Below are 20,115 nucleotides of genomic sequence, written 5' to 3'. Positions count from 1 at the left end.
ACAGAGCCCCACCTGACGTGTCGCCACTGTACTGTACTAAGGAACTTGTGTTTCCATAGCTAGGGCTGACAGTGAGGACTTGTGAAGAGCTCTGCATAATCAAACAAGTTGCATTGTGACGTAGGCATTAGTTAACCACTGTTTTAGCCTGTGTATGTGAACGCTGAAAAGTGCCAGTGGCCCACTTTGGGTAAACCCTGCCTGTCAAATGCGCCATGGCTTTGTCACTTATTGAAAGTGTGGGGGGGTACATGGCAATTAGCATCCACTGGGTTGTTGAATGGTACTGTATAGTCCCCAAAAATAAAATGTTCATAATGCACAGTTGATTTTGTGTTTTGTTATACGTAATTTAGGGAACACCAATAGCACATATCTTATATTTATTTAATCGTGTACTAAACTGAGAGAAATCTGCAATGAGTTTGTTGTGTAGGCCGCCATCTTTAGTAGGGGACAATGTAGCCTGTGCAAGTATGATAACTTCCAACGAGCTAAAGAAAATGTTTCAATGTCTAAATGTAAATGCCCATTTCAAATATCTCAAACGAAATGGTGTAGGTTGTTTTGAATTGAAAATGCACGGTTAGTTTACTCTAATATGCATTAATTGATACAGGTTCTATACCAGTCGCCATGTTTGTTTTGGGTGACGCCAAATCGCTGTATTTTCCTCCACTTTTGGTTGTCAAGAAGATGGCAGCTTCCAGGCAGGCATGAGAGGGAATACTTAATCACAAATCGAATGAACTTGGACTAGTGATTCAAGAATAGACCCTGAAATCATCTCATTGGAAATAGTGCGTCGAACGAAGTAAGTAATTCGTATTATGGACATCAGGTTTTGTGACTATAGGGGTTTTGTTGTGGCAGACAGCTCGGCCATTTTTCTTGAGGGAGCTTAAATGTAGGCCGATTTCAGACACGGCATGATAAATGGCAACACGTTGTATGATATTGAATATAATTCGGCTTATTTGAATACGATATATGTTGAATTGAATTACGCTGGCTATATAATACATGTATATTTATCTAACTGAATTGCATGTAATCGGTGCATGACGCTGTACTAGTACCGTTTCCTCGCAAGCTAGCATTGTTAGCCAGCTGGCTACGTTAACCTAGCTACTTAGCTATTAGTCTATTGTGGATGCGCGGTTTTGTAATTGATGTGTTGCGAAAATTCCCCATTTCAAGTGATGGTGTGCATCTGACTTGTATTCGATTCCTATTTAAAGGTGTATATAATGTTAATGTGAAGCAGAAGCGGCGACAGATTGAATGAATGTGACAATATGGCGACTCCCAGAGAAGCATGAAAATAGCAATCCACAGTAAACAGGGGTCTAATTACAAATGCTTTACGAGTATTTAATTGTGGTAGACTTCATCCACAGATTTACCAATATGACTTTAGTGGGACATGGCTGGTGTACGTTCTTGATGAAGCAGTAGCTAAATTAAGGTTTAATCTAACACCGGTATTATTTGTCTTTTTCATTTGTATTCTCTTCCGCCACTTTTCAGACTGGCGGAGGTTTGTTTGGTTGTTACAAGATGGCGGCTCCCATGGAGTGGCACTCTGATTACTTCAGAGTTTTAACTGCAAAATGCTACGGCAAAAAAACATGACATTTAGAAGGAAATACAATACACATTTGTTACAGGTTGAGTTCTGGTGTCGAATACATATTTATAATTATATTTAGTTAGTATTGTGGTAATAATAGCAGGCTTTTCCTTTTTGTGAAGCGTTAGTAAAAATGGCTGCTTCCCTGGAGTTTACAATTACAATATTATTTTTCACATGCATCGGTTTTGGTCCCAGCAATCGATTGCACGTGCAGTCTTCACTTTGCAAAATGTGTTTTGGCTTCACTTCGCAAGTATCAACAATAGACCTGATCAGAACTTGTCAATATTGTTTTGGAATGCTCTTTTAGCTCTATTTTTTTTCCCATCTGAAGAGGACATGACATTTCCTGGTTCAGTGGTGTCTGGGACCACAGGCTCAACTCTGCAGCCACGATGGAAGCGGGTTCTAGGATGGTCTGGGCCTGTGCCTCGGCCAAGACATGGTCACAGAGCCGTTGCTATAAAGGAATTGATGGTGGTTTTTGGAGGAGGAAATGAAGGAATTGTGGATGAATTGCATGTCTACAACACAGGTAAGATAATTTAGCGGGAAATGTAGCCTGACATATTACCTGAGAAACTGTCGCCGTCTGGTGGTACAGAACTTAAAGCGCACAAATAAAAATGGCGCGCTAAAATAAAATGGACGACAGGAGTATTGTTATGAACACTAAATTATGCTGTATCACATGTGCATGTTGTAATGGATGCACGCAATTTCTGTTCACATGACTACTGATATTTTCCTGAGTAGGAAAGTTAGTTAGGACTATTTGAACATTTTGTTCACAAGAAAGACAGTTGATTGCAGCAATTCCCATGTTTTATGATAGTGTGACTCATGTAGTCAATTTGGACAGCTATACATTATTCTTATTGTCTATGTTTAGTTTTTATGAGGGAGAAATTATATTACAATTGACATTTCAGTTGTTGTTTTTCATCTTTGGGTTATTTCAGATATAAGTACAATGTATAGAATATACAACATGCACTTCTCAGGTGACAGACCTGGCCTGAAGATGCAGGCTGCATTTGTCAGAGATGCTTGGATCGTGCTCAAGTAAATATTTACTCAAAGAGCATTCGCTTCACACCTCACATCATAGGCCAACCTAGCACTTGACCACCCAACACTGTCACACACAGACTAACCTCTACTTATTTAATCTAGCAACAAACCAATGGTTTATCCCTGCGGTTCGTGGTGATATTCCCCCTGGATGTGCTGCATACGGTTTTGTTTGTGATGGCACCCGGCTTCTGGTTTTTGGTGGAATGGTGGAATATGGAAAATACAGCAGCGATCTCTATGAGCTACAGGTAAATAGAATGCTTACAGCACACTCTCGCTCTAAACATTGGTAGCAATAAAACCAGAGCTAAAATGGCTGTCTTTAAGTACTTATGAATAGATTATTATGTTTACTGGATTACAGCATGCTATCTATCGTCTTTTGCATTTTTTCTTGTATGCTTTTTCTTGTTCAGGCCAGCAGATGGGAATGGAAAAAGTTGAAAGCTAAGTCTCCCAAAAATGGCCCACCTCCCTGTGCTCGACTTGGTCACAGTTTCTCTCTGGTGGGCAACAAGTGCTTCCTATTTGGAGGGCTGGCTAATGACAGCGAGGACCCCAAAAACAACATCCCTAGGTACAGTTGCCGTAAGCAGGAGATGTGAAATGTGACCAGTGGAGTAACAAGAAAAACGAATGGGGTGGCAGGTAGCCTAGCTGTTAAACGTTTTGAATCTCTGAACCGACTCGGTTAAATATTTGCCGCTGTGCACTTGAGCAAGGCACTTAACCCCAATTGCTCCTGTAAGCCACATGATTAGAGACGGCTAAATTACTAAAATGTAAATGCTGTGGAATGGTTTGTAGTAAGCACTTCTTGACTTGGGCAGGAGCTCACTGGAGCTGAGAACCGGCTCCTCAAATATTATACTGCTTAAGCGCCTGTTCCTCTTATAGAATATTATCTCTAAAGTATTGTGGAGCTCCTGCACCTAAATATAAACATTACCAGCACCCAAAATGAGCACCGGCACCTACACAACCATTCAAAAGTTTTAGAATACCTACTCATTCATAGGTTTTTCTTTATTTGTACTTTTCTACATTATAGAATAATAGTGAAGATTTCAAAACTATGAAATAACACATGGAATCATTGAGTAAAAAAAAGTGTTCAACAAATCAAAATATTGAGTTGCTTCAAATAGCCATCTTTTGCTTTGATGGCAGCTTTGCACACTCTTGGCATTCTCTCAACCAGCTTCACCTGGAATGCTTTCCCAAAAGTCTTGAAGGAGTTCCCACATATTCTGAGCACTTGTCGGCTGCTTTTCCTTCACTCTGCGGTCCGACTCATCCCAAACCATCTCAATTTGGTTGATGTCGGTGGATTGTGGCGGCCAGGTCACCTGATGCGGCACTCCATCACACTCCTTCTTGGTCAAATAGCCCTTACACAGCCTGGAGGTGTGTTGGGTCATTGTCATGTAGGGGAAAGAATGATCATCCCACTAAGCCCAAACCAGATTGGATGACGTATCGCTGCAGAATGCTGTGGTAGACATGCTGGTTAAGTGTACCTTGACTTCTAAATAAATCACAGTGTCACCAGCAAGCACCCCTACACCATATCACCACCACCTCCATGCTTTACGGTGGGAATTACACATGCGGAGATCATCCGTTCACCCACACCACGTCTAACAAAGACATGGCGCTTGGAACCAAAAATCTCTAATTTGGACTCCAGACCAAAGGAAACATTTCCACCGGTCCATTTCCACCATGTCCATTGCTCGTGTTTCTTGGCACAAGCAAGTCTCTTCTTGTTGGTGTCCATTAGTAGTGGTTTCTTTGCAGCAATTTGACCATGAAGGTCTGATTCACACAGTCTCTTCTGAACAGTTGATGTTGAGATGTTACTTGCAGTTTGTGAAGCATTTATTTGGGCTGGTAACTCTAATGAACTTATCCTCTGCAGCAGAGGTAACTCTGTGTCTTCCATTCCTGTGGCGGTCCTCGTGAGAGCCAGTTTCATCATAGCGCTTGATGGTTTTTGCGACTGCACTTGAAGAAACTTTCAAAGTTCTTTTTTTCCCAAAATTATCCTGATTGACTGACCTTCATGTCTTCAAGTAATGATGAACTATCGTTTCTCTTTACTTATTTGAGCAGTTCTTGCCATAATATGGACTTGGTCTTTTACCAAATAGGGCTTTCTTCTGTATACCACCCCTACCTTGTTGCAACACAACTGGCTCAAATGCATTAAGGAAAGACATTCCACAAATTCAGTTTTAAGAAGGCACACCTGTTAATTGTAATGCATTCCAGGTGACTACCTCATGAAGCTGGTTGAGAGAATACCAAGCGTGTGCAAAGCTGTCAAGGCAAAGGGTGGCTATTTGAAGAATCTCAAATATAAAATATACTTTGATTTGTTTAAACCTTTTTTGGTTATTACATGATTCCATGTGTTATTTCATAGTTTTGATGTGTACAATGTATAAAGTTGTACAAATAAAGAAAAACCCTTGAATCAGTAGGTATTCTAAAACTTTTGATCTGTAGTGTATTCCAGTCCAAGTCAAGCACTGGCAGTAAGCAATTGGAAAGACATTCTGACTTAAATCTCTCATCACTAGATACCTGAATGATCTGTACACCCTGGAGCTTCGTGCTGGCTCCAGTGTTGTAGGCTGGGATATACCAATTACTTATGGCGTTTTGCCGCCACCTCGCGAGAGCCACACTGCTGTAGTGTACACAGAAAAGGAGAGCAAGAAATCTCACCTTATCATCTATGGAGGGATGAGTGGCTGTCGTCTGGGAGATCTATGGACTCTTGACATTGGTAGGCTCCTGAGTTAACAGTATTACCAAATTATTAACAGTGAACCCTTTGACATGACCGATTCATTAGAGTAAGAGACAATTTATTTTCTAAATGATCTTGCTCTGTCTGCAGACACCCTGACCTGGACCAAGCCATCGGTGAATGGCACATCGCCTCTGCCCAGGAGTCTCCACTCTGCCATCACCATCACAAACAAGTGAGATCTCTCTGAATACCTGTTGAAATGATCAATTCAGTGTCTGGGATAACAATCGGTTAAATCTCTCTCAGCAGTAACCTATTTGGTGACTGCTTGCTTCTGATTTTTTTGTCTGCCTCTCATTGTAGGATGTTTGTTTTTGGGGGATGGGTTCCCCTGGTTATGGATGATGTGAAGGTGGCAACACATGAGAAAGAATGGAAGTGCACAAACACTCTGGCCTGCCTAAATCTTGGTTTGTCTTCCCCATTTTCAGTTATTGGTGCTAGTACCTGCATTTAACCTTACATACTGTTGAGTAATGTTTATCTAGATTTGTGCATTATGAACTGACCTACTTCAACAAGCTCATTCTGAGTGAAACCATTCACTGTGACATTTCTAGGTATCCCCATTTCCATTGATAAATGGCAGTGTCACCTGGTGGTCAAATTATATTATTGTCAGAAAATAAGATTGAACCCTCATGATTCTTTTTACCCCAGACTCCATGGCCTGGGAATCAGTGTTGATGGATACCTTGGAGGACAATATCCCCAGGGCCCGGGCAGGACATTGTTCTGTGTCCATCAACTCTAGGTTGTATGTCTGGAGTGGCCGTGACGGTTACCGTAAAGCATGGAACAACCAAGTCTGCTGTAAAGACCTCTGGTACCTTGAGACAGGTGAGTCACCTTTATTTTGCTAAGTTACTCTGATAAAGCACACCCACATTATTTGCTCAACTGTGCTATTGGTAATGCTTACTTTGCTTCTGTTGATTGCTTATAAGAAATGTGACCATTTTGTCTTTTGGTTACAGAGAGGCCACACGCTCCCTCGAGAGTGCAGCTTGTCCGTGCCAACACCAACTCCCTGGAGGTGAGCTGGGGCGCTGTGTCCACCGCAGACACCTACCTGCTGCAGCTGCAGAAGTACGACATCCCAGCTGCCGCTGCTGCCACCTCCCCGGCCCTCACCGCCACCTCTTCTCTACCAGGGAACTTGCCCAAAAGCCCAGCTGCTCCCTCTGCTCAGAACCTACCACACACAGGTATCACTATGGTGCCCCAAGCTTCCTCCCCTACTATCCTTCCCAACATCCCCGGAAACCCGAAGACTGCCTCCACAGCTCGTGGGCCAGTTAAAACCATGCATGTCCTACTTGTTCTATGGAGGTTGTTCATACCAATTTGTGGACTATTGTCACAAATAATTTGCATTGTTCTCTTCTACAGCCCATTCTATTTCAATAATCGTAGCCCAAAATGGTATTTAAAAAGAAGGCCTTGAGGGCTCTATACTGAACATTTAACATTTCTCTTGATTTGACAGCCATCTTGAAGGTTGCAGCCCCTCAGTCTGGCACAGGTACCTCCCTTGTCACTGTGCGAGCCAACCAGGCTGTGAAATCCCCTGCCACTGTGACATCACTTCCTCCAGGGGTTCAGATGATGGTTCCTGCCCAGACTGCCCAAGGAACGGTATTTACAGTTGTGAATTGGTTTGGTTATTGAAGGATAAATAGTTGTCAAGAGTAATGCCAAGAGAGTATTGTCTCACTCAAGACTATTTGTTTTCCTTTAAGCCAATCGGCAATAGCCCTCAGATGAGTGGCATGGCAGCTTTGGCTGCAGCTGCAGCAGCAACACAAAAGATCCCGCCCTCTTCAGGCACTGGGCTCAACCTTCCAGCAGGTGCCACCCTTGTCAAAACGATGGCTGTCTCCCCTGGCTCCACCACAGTCAAAATGTCATCTCCTCTCATGGTAAGACTCGTAAAATATCGGTCTGTGAAAATGAAACTCGCTGGCAGAATGTATGGGTTTGTCAGGCAGTCTCTGTCAAGGCCCAATTTAGAATTGACACCTTAACATTTACTATTTTCTGCTTCCAGGTCAGTAACCCAGCCACTCGCATGTTGAAGACTGCTGCAGCTCAGGTGGGCACAGCGACTGTATCATCGCCCAACCGGCCCATCATCACTGTGCACAAGTCAGGCACGGTCACCGTAGCCCAGCAACACCAGGTGGTTACCACCATGGTGGGAGGAGTCACCAAGACAATCACCCTGGTCAAGAGCCCCCTTACTATGGGAGGCAGCGGCACTCTGGTGAGAGAATTTGACAGGAACAGGAAGGGAGTACTGGGAGAAAGAAGGCTGTGTGAGAAATGTCTCTCCTTATACACGATTTTAAATGCATGCCATGAACTGAGTAATAGTTTGGCACACTTTGATTTATTTTTTTGGTCCCCCACCTGTGTTCATGTGACTCTTATATGGCCTAGGCATGAACTCATTATAGAAGATGTGGCTGTGGAAAACTCAGAGAAGGAACAGCACAGCTTGAGTTCATAGATCTGCATAACTGTCAGGGTCAGTTAGCATGGAATAATGTAGCTATCCACACTCACAGTTCAGTTGTTCACATGAGACACTGATCTCCTGACGCCAAATACAGTGATGTTTTCTGGTGACTCATAAACTTGAGTCTCTCTCCTATGTCAGCAGATCTCCAGCCTTGGCAAGATGATATCTGTGGTACAAACCAAGCCAGTGCAGACATCAGCTGTTACAGGCCAGGCTTCCACTAACCCTCTATCACAGCTCATACAGGTCAGCTATCTTCATGAGGGCAGAAAAAGGAGCTAACTAATACTTAATGGACAGGCTCAGCCGGCTTTCTGTTGATCATGTTCATAATCCACTTTTTCTCCCGTAGACTAAGGGTTCTCTCCCTGCTGGCACCATACTGAAGCTGGTGACTTCAGCAGATGGCAAGCCCACCACCATCATCACCACGTCCCAGGCAGGGGGCACAGGGAACAAACCCACCATCCTGAACATCAGCGGCATGTCGCCCACCACAACCAAACAGGGCACCACCATCATCAAGACCATCCCTATGTCTGCTATTATGAACCAGCCTGGAGCCACAGGTCAGTGATGGTTTCATGTTTCAGGGACAATACAACGGGAGCATATGCTGACAGGTATTATTTTTTTGTTTGTTTTGATAACAGTGACCAGCAGCACAGGGAAGATGCCCTATACCATTCTCACCACCAAGATGATGACCACTGGCACTCCAGGCAAAATCATCACTACCATGCCTAAGCTTGGCACTGTAACTGGCCAACAGGGGCTGACACAGGTACCTCACAGAAATTACCCTTATAACCTCTTGTAGCAGATACATATTATTTATATGAATTGTACAATATTTATAGGTGTTGAAGATGTTTCACAGTTTTTACATTGGTGCACTTTCCATTTTAAATATCACATGGCATTTATATTTAGTCGCATACGATACATCTCCTACAGCAAGGCCTTTGGAGCAGTTGAAATGCTTGAGTAGTTCTGTGGACTATATTAGGATCTGCTCTGATTGGTGCTACTAATACATTTGGCTCTATCAAATGTTTTGCCCCAGTAGAGGAGTTTTTTAGTGCCCCCTAGTGTCTCAATTATACCTCCCCCTTGGTGGTTTTAAGGTGGTTTTGAAGGGCGCTCCGGGCCAACCTGGCACCATTCTGCGCACTGTACCAATGGGTGGAGTCCGACTCGTTACCCCGGTTACGATGACTTCTGTCAAGCCCAATGTAACTACACTGGTCGTCAAGGGAACAACTGGTATGGATGACATTTCATAATTACTCCTTGATTGAAGTTGGCAAATGGTCTGTTCAATTAATAAGTATGCAGTAAAAGAAATTCAGGCCAAGTTCCAGGTGTCTGCCCTTTTGAGTTGGTGATTTATTTGTTCCCCAAGGTGTCACCACCCTGGGGACAGTCACAGGCACAGTCTCCTCCAGCCTGGCAGGGGGCAGTTTAGCCAGTGCCAATGCCTCTCTGGCAACTCCCATCACCACCCTGGGCACCATTGCCACCCTGCCCAGCCAAGTCATCAACCCTACGGCCATCACTGTGTCAGCGGCCCAGGCCTGTCTAACCACAGTCACTACCCTGTCCACCTCCACCATGGTAAGACAGCTAGGGGCTATTCTTTATACAGAAATGTAGATGTACAGTGCCTTGCGAAAGTATTCGGCCCCCTTGAACTTTGCGACCTTTTGCCACATTTCAGGCTTCAAACATAAAGATATAAAACTGTATTTTTTTGTGAAGAATCAACAACAAGTGGGACACAATCATGAAGTGGAACGACATTTATTGGATATTTCAAACTTTTTTAACAAATCAAAACCTGAAAAATTGGGCGTGCAAAATTATTCAGCCCCTTTACTTTCAGTGCAGCAAACTCTCTCCAGAAGTTCAGTGAGGATCTCTGAATGATCCAATGTTGACCTAAATGACTAATGATGATAAATACAATCCACCTGTGTGTAATCAAGTCTCCGTATAAATGCACCTGCACTGTGATAGTCTCAGAGGTCCGTTAAAAGCGCAGAGAGCATCATGAAGAACAAGGAACACACCAGGCAGGTCCGAGATACTGTTGTGAAGAAGTTTAAAGCCGGATTTGGATACAAAAAGATTTCCCAAGCTTTAAACATCCCAAGGAGCACTGTGCAAGCGATAATATTGAAATGGAAGGAGTATCAGACCACTGCAAATCTACCAAGACCTGGCCGTCCCTCTAAACTTTCAGCTCATACAAGGAGAAGACTGATCAGAGATGCAGCCAAGTGGCCCATGATCACTCTGGATGAACTGCAGAGATCTACAGCTGAGGTGGGAGACTCTGTCCATAGGACAACAATCAGTCGTATATTGCACAAATCTGGCCTTTATGGAAGAGTGGCAAGAAGAAAGCCATTTCTTAAAGATATCCATAAAAAGTGTTGTTTAAAGTTTGCCACAAGCCACCTGGGAGACACACCAAACATGTGGAAGAAGGTGCTCTGGTCAGATTAAACCAAAATTGAACTTTTTGGCAACAATGCAAAACGTTATGTTTGGCGTAAAAGCAACACAGCTGAACACACCATCCCCACTGTCAAACATGGTGGTGGCAGCATCATGGTTTGGGCCTGCTTTTCTTCAGCAGGGACAGGAAAGATGGTTAAAATTGATGGGAAGATGGATGGAGCCAAATACAGGACCATTCTGGAAGAAAACCTGATGGAGTCTGCAAAAGACCTGAGACTGGGACGGAGATTTGTCTTCCAACAAGACAATGATCCAAAACATAAAGCAAAATCTACAATGGAATGGTTCAAAAATAAACATATCCAGGTGTTAGAATGGCCAAGTCAAAGTCCAGACCTGAATCCAATCGAGAATCTGTGGAAAGAACTGAAAACTGCTGTTCACAAATGCTCTCCATCCAACCTCACTGAGCTCGAGCTGTTTTGCAAGGAGGAATGGGAAAAAATTTCAGTCTCTCGATGTGCAAAACTGATAGAGACATACCCCAAGCGACTTACAGCTGTAATCGCAGCAAAAGGTGGCGCAACAAAGTATTAACTTAAGGGGGCTGAATAATTTTGCACGCCCAATTTTTCAGTTTTTGATTTGTTAAAAAAGTTTGAAATATCCAATAAATGTCGTTCCACTTCATGATTGTGTCCCACTTGTTGTTGATTCTTCACAAAAAAATACAGTTTTATATCTTTATGTTTGAAGCCTGAAATGCGGCAAAAGGTCGCAAAGTTCAAGGGGGCCGAATACTTTCGCAAGGCACTGTAGCTCCAATTGATGTATTTACTGCCCAATGTGCCCATGCTGCCCAATGTGGAGCACTTTTCTAATGGGTTTTCTCAGTCAATACCTGATATTCTCTCATTGCAGTCGGTGAACCAGCCAACCCAGGTGACTCTCATCACCACCCCCAGCGGGGTAGAGGCCCAGCCAGTGCAGGACCTGCCCGTGTCCTTCCTGGCCTCCCCCACCTCTGAGCAGCCCTCCACTGAGGCCGGGGATGCCCCTGGTACTGTCACTATGGTCTGCTCCAACCCACCCTGTGAGACCCACGAGACAGGAACCACCAACACAGCCACCACTGCGTCTGCTAACATGTCAGTGTGCTCCAACCCTCCCTGTGAGACCCACGAGACAGGAACCACCAACACAGCCACCACTGCGTCTGCTAACATGTCAGTGTGCTCCAACCCTCCCTGTGAGACCCACGAGACTGGAACCACCAACACCGCAACAACCTCTTCCACCAACATGGGAGGGGCAATGAGGGTGTGTACAAGCCCTCCGTCAGAGACCCATGAGACGGGCACCACTAACACCTCGACCACCGCCCACTCCATCATGGGAACTAACAAAATGGATACTGTCTAGAATAGCTCATTATCTCTGTACTCCTCTACCCCTCAGGCAACCACCTCTCCTTACCCCGGAACCGCCACAGGCAACCAGGGACCAGAGAACCTGCTCACCGGAACCACCATCACCCCCGCCACCGCACGCTCTAACATGGGCTCAGCCCAGACCGGCACTGTGCAGAGTCCCAAGCAGCCAGCCGTGGGCCTTACAGTTTGCTCTAACCCACCCTGCGAGACACATGAAACGGGCACAACCAATACTGCCACTCAGTCCTCGTCCGGCATGGGTAACGGGAAGACTAACACTGTGCAGAAAGTGTGCTCAAACCCACCCTGCGAGACCCACGAAACGGGGACCACCAACACCCCATCCCAGGCCAGTTCCAACATGGCTGGGAACCAGACAGGAACAGTGACGGTGCAGGGGGTGTGTTCAGACCCCCCCTGTGAAACCCACGAGACTGGCACCACCAACACGGCAACTACTGCCACAGGTATAACGCTAGAGTACATACTTGTTGTTTTCAGTGTTTTTATTTTAAAAAACAGGATCATGTTTTAGGGTTATTTCATGGACTGTGTTAATGCGTGTCCTACAGCAGATGGAGCAGACGGTGGCACCAGCAGTACAGAGACTCCCTCCACTACTGCATCAGGAACAACCCCAGCCACCATCCAGAGCAGAGCGATCACTACTGTGACCCAGTCCACACCAGCCCCAGGGCCCTCAGTACCTGTAAAATAACCACTAACAATAATTTGCCAGTCTAGACTACTGATGCACTAGCAATTTCAGAATTGTCATGCTAAAGGTTTAGTTATAAATCATACACTGGCATGGTTAGGAAAATCATCAGCAACTAATGCCAAAAATAAATGCATTATATGGACAATTCAGTCATCTTGGCCATTTGAATAATTTTCACTCTTGCTCATTTCTACCCTTGTATCTCCAGTCCATTTCTTCGATCACTGAGGGTGCAGCAGTTTCCACAGAAGATCCCATGCAGACTGATGTGGCCACAGAGGGGGGAGACACCGCTATGGAGACTGGGCTGCCCCCAGAGCTGATGTCAGAGGGACAGATAGGAACAGGTCTGTCTGCAGAGGAGCTGGCTGTGACTGCAGCAGCACAGGCAGCAGCACAGGCAGCAGCCACTGAGGAGGCCCAGGCCCGGGCCATCCAAGCAGTTCTCCAGGCAGCACAGCAGGCCACCATGAGTAAGTATGGCCCTCAGATTGTTGGCAAATTATAGAGATGAATTTCAAGACTTTACATGCGTGTGAAGACAACCACTACCCATTTACATTTTGGTAATTTAGCAGACGCTCTTATCCAGAGCGACTTACCAAAGCAATTAGGGTTTAGTGCCTTGCTCAAGGGCACATCGACAGATTTTCCACATAGTCAGCTCGGGGATTCAAACCAGCAACCTTTCAGTTACTGGCCCAATGGTCTTAGACCGTTGGCTACCTGCCGCCCCAACTGCCATAGTCTCACAATCAAAATGGACGTTCTCTGCATGCATAGACAAGGGTGATTCTGGCTCGGACAGACAGCAGACCACCACAATCCCCATCGTTCTGACCCAGCAAGAGCTGGCAGCCCTGGTCCAGCAGCAGCAGCAGCTCCAGGAAGCTCAGGCCCAGGCTCAGGCCCAGCAGCAAGGAAACGCCCAAGCCCTGCCCACTGAGGGCCTGGCCCCCGCAGACAGCCTGAATGACCCCACGTCTGAGAGCAATGGACACAATGAGATGGCTGCAGCCGCTTCCAGCGATGTGGCATCACTGCTGCCGCGCACCTCCACGGAGAGTAAGTCTTTCTCATATATATATATATATTATTTTTTTCCTTCTTACTGCTAGTTTTTTTTCCAGGTCTTAACTTGACCTCTCTCTTGTCTTATTGACTCTGCAGCCCTGGCCCCCTCAAGCACATTTGCTGTTTCCAGTCCAGCCAACCTGCAACCTGCAGCTTCTCTAGCAGAGGTGGCCAATGGCATCGAGGGTGGGGTGAGTACCAATATTGGACCTGTTTTTATCCTGCCAGTTTGTTTGATGATCAGAATTTGAGAGGAACGTTGAATGGCATAGCATGTTCTCACTCCCTTTTTGTCTCTGTCATACAGAAGCTATACCCTCAACCAGCCCCTATCAAGACACTTGTAAAAAAAGAGAACCAGTGGTTTGATGTTGGAATCGTTAAGGTGACAAACATGGTGGTCACACACTTCTTCATCCCAGGGGATGATTCTCAAGTAGAGGTAAGCCTCAACGATGGATTCATCTCTCAAGTGTCACAGCGGTCTAAGGCACTGCATCGCTGTACCTGAGGCATCACTAGAGACACTGGTTCGATCCCAGGCTGTGTAACAACCGGCCATGACCGGGAGTCCCATAGGGCGGTGTACAATTGGCCCAGCGTCGTCCAGGTTAGGGAAGGGTTTGGCCAGGGGGGCTTTACTTGGTTCATCGCTCTTGTGACGGGCCGGGCGCCTGCAGGCTGACTCCGGTTGTCAGTTGAACAGTGTTTCCTCCGACACATCGGTGCAGTTGGCTTCCGGGTTAAATGTGCGGTTGTTAAGAAGCCAGGTTAGGCGGGTCATGTTTCGGAGGAAGTATGACTCGACCGTCACTTCTCCCTAGCCTGTTGGGGAATTGCAGCGATGAGACAAGATTGCAATTGGATATCACGCAAATGGGGAGAGAAAGGGGGCCAATTCTTTTTAATGGATGGATTCATGCCTTTATGGCTTAGAGATCAGTGAGTTTGGTGCAGCACCAACGATGTGTGTGTTGTAGGATGACTCGGGCGCCATTCCAGACTATAACCAGATGAAGAAAATGGAGCTGCAGCCTGGCACAGCTTACAAGTTCCGTGTTGCTGGCATCAATGCTTGTGGTCGTGGTACCTTCTCAGAGATCTCTGCTTTCAAGACCTGTCTACCAGGCTTCCCCGGAGCACCTTGTGCCATCAAAATCAGCAAGGTAAAACTATGCAAACTAGTCATGAAACAATTACTGTATTAGAACACCCTTGACAAATCACAAGTTGTCCATTTTTTCTAGTTTTGATGGAATGTTGATGGTATTTTTGCTGGTTTTGCATTAAAACAACAGTTCCATCTTTTTCCCCTCAGAGCCCGGATGGTGCCCACCTCACCTGGGAGCCTCCTTCGGTGACATCAGGGAAGATCATTGAGTATTCTGTGTACCTGGCCATCCAAAGCACCCAGACAGCTGAGCCCAAGACCTCCACCCCAGGCCAGCTGGCCTTCATGCGGGTGTACTGTGGGCCCAACCCCTCCTGCCTGGTGCAGTCCACCAGCCTTTCGAACGCCCACATAGACTACACCACCAAGCCCGCCATCATCTTTCGTATTGCCGCGCGCAACGAGAAGGGCTATGGCCCTGCCACACAAGTCCGATGGCTGCAAGGTGGGCAGATAGATTTTTTTTTTTTTTAACTCTGCTGTTCAACCAAATGGAGCAGCGTCTTGTCAATCATAATTATGGTTGTACTTGATTGGGTTGTGTTTTTAAGTACGGTTTCTCTTGAATGGATTTCTCCCCCCTTTTCAGAGTCCAGCAAAGATGGTGCCTCGGCAAAACCTGCCCCAAAAAGACCAGCAGTGTCCTCACCTGATGTGTAAGTACCTGGTTCCATCTAGCCTACATTACATCACTCACTGGTCACTCGACAATGGCAAATTATCTTTAAAAATACATGTTTTGCTTTGTCTGCACTGTAGTAAGGCTGCTGGTCAAAAGAAAGCAAGAACGGACCAGTGAGATGGCCCAGATGGACCCCCCCCCCCCCCCCCCTACTCGCTGTCCTTTTTGACCAGGAAGACTTCATCCTCATCCTGGCTTCACCCCAACTGCGAGTTGACCCACAACCAGCCAGCAACATAAGCAAAATGGCAGCAGAAACCCTAGATGAAAATCAACAAGAGAGAGAGAGTTCTGTAGGCAATACTTTTTTTTTTCTAGAGCAACACAAATTAAAAAAGCACATTGTAGCTTTTACTTCATTAGTCTTTTTTGTTTATTTTCTTTGCTTTCCCCCTAGCTACTTTTATTATACATATTTTTGGCTAGTTTCCGTAGTTGTAGAGAAACATTTACAGCATCACAAGCTGTGAGCCGGCCTGAGCTTAATGTTACTTTTGTTTTTGAATATTTGGGGGTAGTAGAGAGAGAGAGACTACATGAGATGGTGTACAGTTTGAGCATGTGCTGAACAGGAGGCAGTGTTGGTTTAGATGGGAGGAACAATCAAAACGGAAAAACAAAGCACTTTTCCTCAAAAGGGACATTTTTTTTCCCCCTCAAGCAGAAATGTTCTTCAATTAAGAAACCAATATATACAAACATCATACTGGACTCCAGTCTCCTGGTAATCTCATCACTGTGCTTTTGCCCTGAGATAAGGACTGATGGCTCTGAAGTGGAGAAAGGATTTAATGACAAAGGAAGACATTTGTAGAGGAACAGAGACTTTGCTACGACTGAGACTTGCAGCATACACACAACAAATATTGCAAAATCTTCCCCAAAAATTTGCAAGCAATGATGCAGATCTTTGCGTAGTTTATTTTTCTATTTTTTTAAGCTTTTCCCTGTGTCTATCACCATGCATTTTAAAACATCAACTACTTTTATTTTTGTAGTTTATTATTGTTCATCCCCATAGTTTAAGTGTTTGTGGGAAAAGGGTTGCAGTGCTGAGGTAGACACTATATTTTAAAATATTGGTTTTGATCAGTTGTATGTTCTTGTTGTGTTGGAGTGTATGGAAAAATAAAGGCTTTTGTATTTGTCTTGACTAGGACCGCAAATGTAATAGGACTGAAGGGAATTTGAAACAGACCCGTGGAGAGGAGTACATTTAGTTTACTACATCTTCCAATGCTTGTGTTGCTGTGTGTATGCCAAACATGGACAATTTAATGAAGAAAAATCTTTTCAGTCCCACATTCCTTCCTTCCCACCCCAATACACCACCTTTCCAATCAGTAATCTGTATACGCTCTGCTTTTGGGGTCATTAATTTGAGTAACCTACATTTATTTTAGACCAAGAAAGAATATATTTGGAGACTTGTTCCTTATACTGTTGAGGAAGATGTATGTGAAACCACCAAATAAAACATGTATTACATTTTTTTTAGGCTCTGTATTTTACCAATTACAGAAGGGAGATGTGCAGGTTATTTCTGAGAAGTTTACCTGTATATCTTTAAATTGGGATGTCTTGGTGGGAAGGAAGATGAATAGCCAGAGTTTAAACTCACTTGTAAATTAGTTCTTCCATAGCAAGAATAAAATATATTGGCCTTTTATACAATTACCTGTACCAAAACGTTTTTACATGTTGGTCATCTCTCGATTGCCTTTTGTGTCATGACTTTTATATATATATATATATATATATAAATAACATGGTGTGTGTGTATATATATGTCTCCCTGATCAATTGCTATGACTTGCTTTGTTAAACAGATTTGCTCAAAATCACATCAAGGTGCATTACCAGTACCAAAATATTTATATTCAGGATCAATCAACCCATGGAGTTTTATAGAGAGGGAAGTCTTGGAGTGGTAATGATAGTTTTCAGAATGGAAACGGGTGAACTTGCTACCTCTCTTAGGATTGTAGTACTTGCACCTTGATTTCAAGTCTCCAGATTTACTTCTATAATGAAAACCCTATTTCATATACATCCATGATTTTGAGCGAAACTAGACATGCATGCAACCAAAGATAAAAAATAAAAAACTTGTTTGTTCCTTTCTATGTGGTATACAAATGTGTCTGTTCTTTTCTTCCACAGTACATTTACAGAGTCACTAATTTTGCACCCTTGTTAGGTCGGTCATCAACAGTGCTGAGTTCTCTGGACTTTTCCTCCCACACTGGGGCAGGTGCTGGTCTTCGCACTGACGCTTGACGTTGAGAGTTTCTTCCGGCTGTTTGCAAGTTATCTGGAATTGTCCTGTATTTTCCAATGTGTGTTTTTTGTACTGTAGGGAGTAATGTATCGTTTATCAAATAAACTTGTTAAACATTCCAGTCATTGTGGGATACCTTGATACCAAGGTTATTATAGTTTTGCGTTTTAATATTAGTTTTTATTTCTACATTTTTTCCCTGAATTTCATTTGAATTTTTCTGACTTGTTTTATTTAGTTTGAGTTGTATACAAATATTTCAGTTTAGTTTTTATATTATTTAGTTATAGGGACAGAACATGTGCTGTACTGTTTTGGGGGCGATGTCACTACAGGTGGGCCATTATAAGGTGATAGGTCAGGTCATATGCTAGATTAGGTTTAAACTATAAAGTCAATGGCCCTGTTCGAGAAACCGTGATGTATCATGGGTAAATTGTTATACCATGATATTGATTTATAATGCAAGGTGATTTGTAGATTAGTCTGCCTAGCCTTTAAAGTGGCTGCAAAGTCAAATGAGCCCAGTATCAATGGATTTATCCATACTTGTGAACCTAAGCAACTGTTTAAATTTATACAGGTTATCCGGCACAAAATGTGTATCAGCCAATTAATTTACTTGCACGTGACAGAACGCTAAATTGTATCGAGGTCAATGAGTCAAATTTTAGCAATAAAAAAAATGAGGTTTATTTGATTGAATAGAAGTTTCACAATGCTTAAGTTACGAGTGTACTGATATAAGTAGTTCATGTGACCCTATACGCTATCTCGTCGTTGTCATTGATCAGGCGTACTGTTGTGTCGTCAACAAACTTAATGACGGTGTTGGAGTCTTGCTTGGCCACACAGTCATGGGTGAACAGGGAGTACAGGGGGACTAAGCATGCACCCCTGAGGGGGCCCCATGTTGGGGATGGCAGATGTGTTGTTGCCTACCCTTACCACCTGGGGGCGGCACGTCAGGAAGTCCAGGATCCAGTTGCAGAGGGTGGTGTTTAGTCCCAGGGTTTTTAGTTTACAGATGAGCTTTGTGGGCACTATGGTGTTGAACGCTGAGCTGTAGTCAATGAACAGCATTCTCCTAGTTGGGAAAGGGCAGTATGGATCGCGATTGAGATTGCGTCATGTGTGTCTGTTTGGGCGGTATGCAAATTGGAGTGGGTCTAGGGTTTCTGGGATGATGGTGTTGATGTGAGCCATGACCAGCCTTTCAAAGCACTTAATGGATAACAACGTGAGTGCTACGGGGCGGTCATTTAGGCAGGTTTTCTGTGTAATGTGGCTGGACCACGTAATTGTCGCAGATTGTGGCAAGGGTTCGAATCTCATATGAGTCCACCCCCTTTGGAAATGTAGATATACATGTATTGTGTTGAAAAGGGATGCCAACCGTTTGAAAATTAAGATTATGAATTTAATATGGAGCTATTTATTTTGTCAGACTTGCACAAAACACACTGCTATTGCCTAATAATCATATTGCATAGGCAATATGACATGGACGTGTACATTTAATGTAGGATTACAACATTATAATAATTATCTGCTTTGTATATGTTATTTGACTCGAGGAGGAAGAGCATTACAAAGTGTACAGTAGGATTGTAGTTTTCAATCATTATCATCAGGTTGGTTGCAACCATTGCAGTATTGCAGTTATTTTAAAATAAGTTTATCGCGAGTCCAGAGGACTCGAATCGACAGTCTTACTGTAGGAAGACACTTGGCTGTCATTAGTATATTCTTGCGAAAGTATTCACCCCCCTTGGCATTTTTCCTATTTTGTTGCCTTACAATCTGGAATTAAAATAGATGCCCACCACTTTGAAGATGCAAAGTATGTTTTATTGTGAAACAAACAAGTAATTAAGACAAAAAAACATTCAACTTGAGCGTGCATAAATATTCAATCCCCCCCAAAGTCAATACTTTGTAGAGCCACCTTTTGCAGCAATTACAGCTGCAAGTCTCTTGGGGTATGTCTCTATAAACTTGGCACAACTAGCCACTGGGATTTTTGCCCATTCTTCAAGGCAAAACTGCTCCATCTCCTTCAAGGTGGATGGGTTCCGTTGGTGTATAGCAATCTTTAAGTCATACCATAGTTTCTCAATTGGATTGAGGTCTGGGCTTTGACTAGGCTATTCCAGGACATTTAAATGTTTCCCCTTAAACCACTCAAGTGTTGCTTTAGCAGTATGCTTAGGGTCATTGTCCTGCTGG

General features: G+C 44.1%; 1 protein-coding gene across 7 annotated transcripts; it reads left to right on the top strand.

Moving 5' to 3' along the window:
• The first annotated feature begins 668 nt into the window (after positions 1–668).
• LOC139371258 (host cell factor C1a) lies at positions 669–18,005 on the top strand. Of its 7 annotated transcripts, none has more exons than XM_071111519.1 (28): positions 669–814; positions 1,971–2,171; positions 2,813–2,961; positions 3,130–3,290; positions 5,299–5,507; positions 5,622–5,706; positions 5,838–5,944; positions 6,195–6,374; positions 6,512–6,742; positions 7,024–7,172; positions 7,277–7,456; positions 7,585–7,800; positions 8,197–8,304; positions 8,411–8,627; positions 8,712–8,842; positions 9,186–9,324; positions 9,464–9,675; positions 11,446–11,844; positions 11,983–12,424; positions 12,530–12,666; positions 12,887–13,151; positions 13,462–13,743; positions 13,849–13,943; positions 14,060–14,194; positions 14,733–14,918; positions 15,071–15,368; positions 15,513–15,579; positions 15,683–18,005. In XM_071111519.1, the coding sequence occupies exons 2-28, from the start codon at positions 1,976–1,978 to the stop codon at positions 15,720–15,722; spliced, it is 5,016 nt and encodes a 1,671-aa protein (XP_070967620.1). In that variant the 5' UTR covers positions 669–814; positions 1,971–1,975; the 3' UTR covers positions 15,723–18,005. The 7 variants fall into 7 exon arrangements, with proteins under 7 accessions (XP_070967620.1, XP_070967624.1, XP_070967618.1 ...); XM_071111522.1 differs by lacking the exon at positions 669–814 and adding an exon at positions 2,641–2,701; XM_071111521.1 differs by lacking the exon at positions 669–814 and adding an exon at positions 2,599–2,701 and having other exon boundaries at positions 2,105–2,171.
• Positions 18,006–20,115: the final 2,110 nt, after the last annotated feature.

This window comes from Oncorhynchus clarkii, chromosome 17 (genome assembly GCF_045791955.1).
Source record: "Oncorhynchus clarkii lewisi isolate Uvic-CL-2024 chromosome 17, UVic_Ocla_1.0, whole genome shotgun sequence".
NCBI classification, from domain to species: domain Eukaryota; kingdom Metazoa; phylum Chordata; class Actinopteri; order Salmoniformes; family Salmonidae; genus Oncorhynchus; species Oncorhynchus clarkii.
This window is presented reverse-complemented; position numbering and strand designations above follow the sequence as displayed.